This window comes from Sinocyclocheilus grahami, unplaced genomic scaffold (genome assembly GCF_001515645.1).
Source record: "Sinocyclocheilus grahami isolate Dianchi unplaced genomic scaffold, SAMN03320097.WGS_v1.1 scaffold117.1, whole genome shotgun sequence".
NCBI lineage: Eukaryota > Metazoa > Chordata > Actinopteri > Cypriniformes > Cyprinidae > Sinocyclocheilus > Sinocyclocheilus grahami.
In genome coordinates, this window is record NW_015505296.1 from 1,536,936 (window position 1) to 1,540,302 (window position 3,367).

A 3,367-nucleotide genomic window follows, 5' to 3' on the forward strand; every position below is an offset into this window, starting at 1 on the left:
TTTTTTTTTTTTGGCATATCATGTGCATGGCTCCTAATGTGTGTACATGGACTTGTTTTCCACCTCAGGCCACCCCTTCATTAAGACTGTGGGTTGTGTGGCTGGGGACGAGGAGACCTATGAGGTGTTCAAGGAGCTGCTGGACCCTGTTATTCAGGACCGACATGGAGGATACAAACCCACAGACAAACACAAGACCAACCTCAATCCCAATAACCTCAAGGTATGAAGTTGAAGGGATAGATGACCCAAAAAATTATTCTGTCATTTACTCGCCATCATGTCGTTCCAAAAGTGTTTTGACATTTTCTTCTGCAGAACATTACCAAAGATATTTTGAAGAATGTTTTTGTCCACATAATTAAAGTCAGCGGGGTCCAAAACAACTCACTGATCACTAATATTTGGTACAGTGATATCGCTTGTTTAAAGACTAAATCTTTCTGTTTCTGTAGGGCGGTGATGATCTGGATGCCAACTACGTGTTGAGCTGTCGCGTCAGAACAGGCAGGAGTATCCGCGGATTAGGCCTGCCGCCCCACTGCAGTCGTGGGGAGCGAAGAGCTGTTGAGAAGCTCTCAGTGGAAGGTATGTCTCTGCAGCACACTTTTCTTCTCCACAAACGGGGCGTAGTATAAGTAGGCAAAATAAGTAGTATTTAGCTTGCTGAAGCGTAGGCCTGGTCATATGGCTCCCTCTTGTGGTGATGAGTATTGTTCGCTATGACTGGACCAACATAAATATTCCTTAGACATTTTAATCTGTTCTCTATGATATTTCTTAAGAAATCATTTATTTGAAATCAAACAAACAAAAAAGATACAGGATTTACTCACAGATTGGTTTGATCTGTCTGTAGCTCTGGGTGCCCTGACTGGGGATCTCAAAGGAAAATATTACGCCCTGAAAAACATGACAGAGGCTGAGCAGCAGCAGCTCATCGATGACCATTTCCTGTTTGACAAGCCTGTGTCTCCCCTGCTGCTGGCCTCAGGGATGGCTCGTGATTGGCCTGACGCCAGGGGCATCTGGTCAGTGTTCAGGATTAATGCACTGCTTGTGCTACTTTTGAAGGGTTTTTTTATTTTAGAGAAGTAACCTACTTCCTGTCAGTTTGTTCCAGATTCTTCAAATACAGGTAGCACCAGCCACCAGCAGAAGATTCTTAATTGTTTGGTTTTGAGTACTGACTTGACATTAATAGAATTTTGGGTGAAACTACATTATATTTTTGATCTGAAATTTTATTCCAGCTTTATAGCTTATTTTAGGGTTTCCTTCTTGCAGTGAAATTATACATTTAAATTCGGAGTAATATTAATTAACTTGTACTTAATATAGGTTTAGAATTAGGGTTTGGTTTAGGGTTAGTTACATGTAATTATGCATAATTTACTGTAATAAGTAAATGTAATGTGTAGCACAGATGCTGTAAGTGATTATTGTTCTAGTTAATTCTAGGTAAGTATTGCATTTCTGTGCTGGTCATAGAAGATATTCCCTCACTTATTTTCTCCTCATCTCCAGGCACAATGATAACAAGACATTCCTTGTGTGGGTGAATGAGGAGGACCACCTGCGTGTCATCTCCATGCAGAAAGGTGGCAACATGAAGGAGGTCTTCAACCGTTTCTGCACCGGTCTCTCTAAGGTATTACATCACTGATACTAAAAGCCCATCCACACCAAGAACGATAACTATGTTAGTGCCCATACTAATGCACAATAATGTTCTGTTTATTATAAGCGTGTTGCAGTTATGCAGCTTTAATATCTCAAACTCTTTAATATCTCAAGTGGATGATTGGCTGTCAAAGTTTTTTATCATTCATGAGCTGGAAAACGTTTTGAAAGTGATAGTTCACAACAATTCAAAGTTGGTTTAGAGTTGACAAAACCAAACAAATCCGGTTTAGATCAGTTTCAGCAGGTTCACAACACCCGCTATAAACCTCCTTTTAAAAGCCTTATATAAGCTTGTATTCATATGTATTTGCATTCATTTATCATAAAATTTAAAGATGAATATTGTCAAAATGTAACGCGGTAAGGATATAAAATATTAATTCATATAAAGTACATTATAAACCAGGCAATTTCATCTAAAATTATTCAGGCAAGTGCTTTAATTTGGAACAAAACTTTATTGTATCAGATATGTACAGTGGCCGAGAGAGCTCAATGTGCTGCAAATGGAAAAAAAACGCATGCAAATAGAAAAAACACCAGCAAAATAAGGAAACATCTTCATTAGTTTGACAACACATGCGCTACAAATACTCACAATGCGACCAAATACAGAAATGTGCTGCAAATACGCACCGATCACATCGGAAATGTTTAAGGGAACCGTAACAAGTGACTAAGCTGGCTGGGACATGCTTATCAATGTCTGCTATAAAAGGTGTGATTTTTGTTTATTTTAACATCCTGATCATATGATTCCTTAGCTTTTTTTGGATGTTATTAGCCTAAATAAGCTGACGAAATACACAATTACTGTGTAATTGTGCAACTGCGAAACGTTATGTAAGCTGGCTAACTTTTACAACTTCCTTTATGAAAATTAACCATGGTTTTATTATTAAACTTTATTATTAGATATGTCACTTTGCTCGCATCTAATTGGTCCAAATGTGAGCAAATCCATCTTCCTGGACCTAAAAGTCCAGAGTTTAAGCTCAATGCAAACTTAAATATTTAGCCACTGAAACTGGCTTCATGAAATATGCCACATATCATTCCGGTGTCATTATCATTGTTATTCTTTGTCATAAATGTGCTTGATCTTATTTCTGGTGGATGCAAGACACTTCAGATAGCTAAGGGTTTGAACAGAGCCGCAAGAAACACTTAACTGATTGTTTGTCCTTTCAGATTGAGGAGTTGTTCAAAAACAAGGGACAAGAGTTCATGTGGAACGAGCATCTTGGCTACGTCCTCACCTGCCCATCCAACCTCGGCACAGGCCTGCGTGCAGGAGTGCACGTCAAACTGCCTAATCTCAGCAAATACCGCCAGTTTGAGGAGATCCTCAAGAGACTGAGGCTGCAGAAACGTGGAACAGGTAGGAACCGAAACGATTTAAGCTACAGTAGATTTAAACAGCTGATACTGAGTGTCATGAACAGAAATATAGTGTAAACCGATGCCAAGTAACTAAGTGGTGTCTTGTTCATTAGGTGGTGTAGACACTGCGGCTGTGGGTGGTGTTTTTGACATCTCCAACGCTGACCGCCTGGGCTTCTCTGAGGTGGAGCTGGTGCAGATGCTGGTGGATGGTCTCAAACTGCTGATAGAGATGGAGAAACGGCTAGAGAAAGGCCAGGCCATTGAGGACCTCATGCCTGCCCAAAAGTAGACTCAC

At 40.0% G+C, this 3,367-nt stretch overlaps 1 protein-coding gene across 1 annotated transcript; it reads left to right on the plus strand.

Annotated features, from left to right (window-relative positions):
• Nucleotides 1-6: 6 nt before the first annotated feature.
• LOC107589544 (creatine kinase, testis isozyme-like) lies at nucleotides 7-3,361 on the plus strand. Its single transcript, XM_016278025.1, has 6 exons — nucleotides 7-223; nucleotides 456-588; nucleotides 860-1,031; nucleotides 1,528-1,651; nucleotides 2,878-3,067; nucleotides 3,183-3,361. The coding sequence occupies exons 1-6, from the start codon at nucleotides 47-49 to the stop codon at nucleotides 3,359-3,361; spliced, it is 975 nt and encodes a 324-aa protein (XP_016133511.1). The 5' UTR covers nucleotides 7-46.
• The last annotated feature ends 6 nt before the right edge of the window (nucleotides 3,362-3,367 follow it).

Bases quoted from the DNA above. Each gene is read 5' to 3' on its own strand.
- LOC107589544 (XM_016278025.1), top strand. From the start codon at position 47: ATGGACTTGTTTTCCACCTCAGGCCACCCCTTCATTAAGACTGTGGGT. The intron at 1,032-1,527 runs GTCAGTGTTCAG...CCTCATCTCCAG, and splicing joins CCTGACGCCAGGGGCATCTG to GCACAATGATAACAAGACAT. The intron at 1,652-2,877 runs GTATTACATCAC...TTGTCCTTTCAG, and splicing joins TCTGCACCGGTCTCTCTAAG to ATTGAGGAGTTGTTCAAAAA.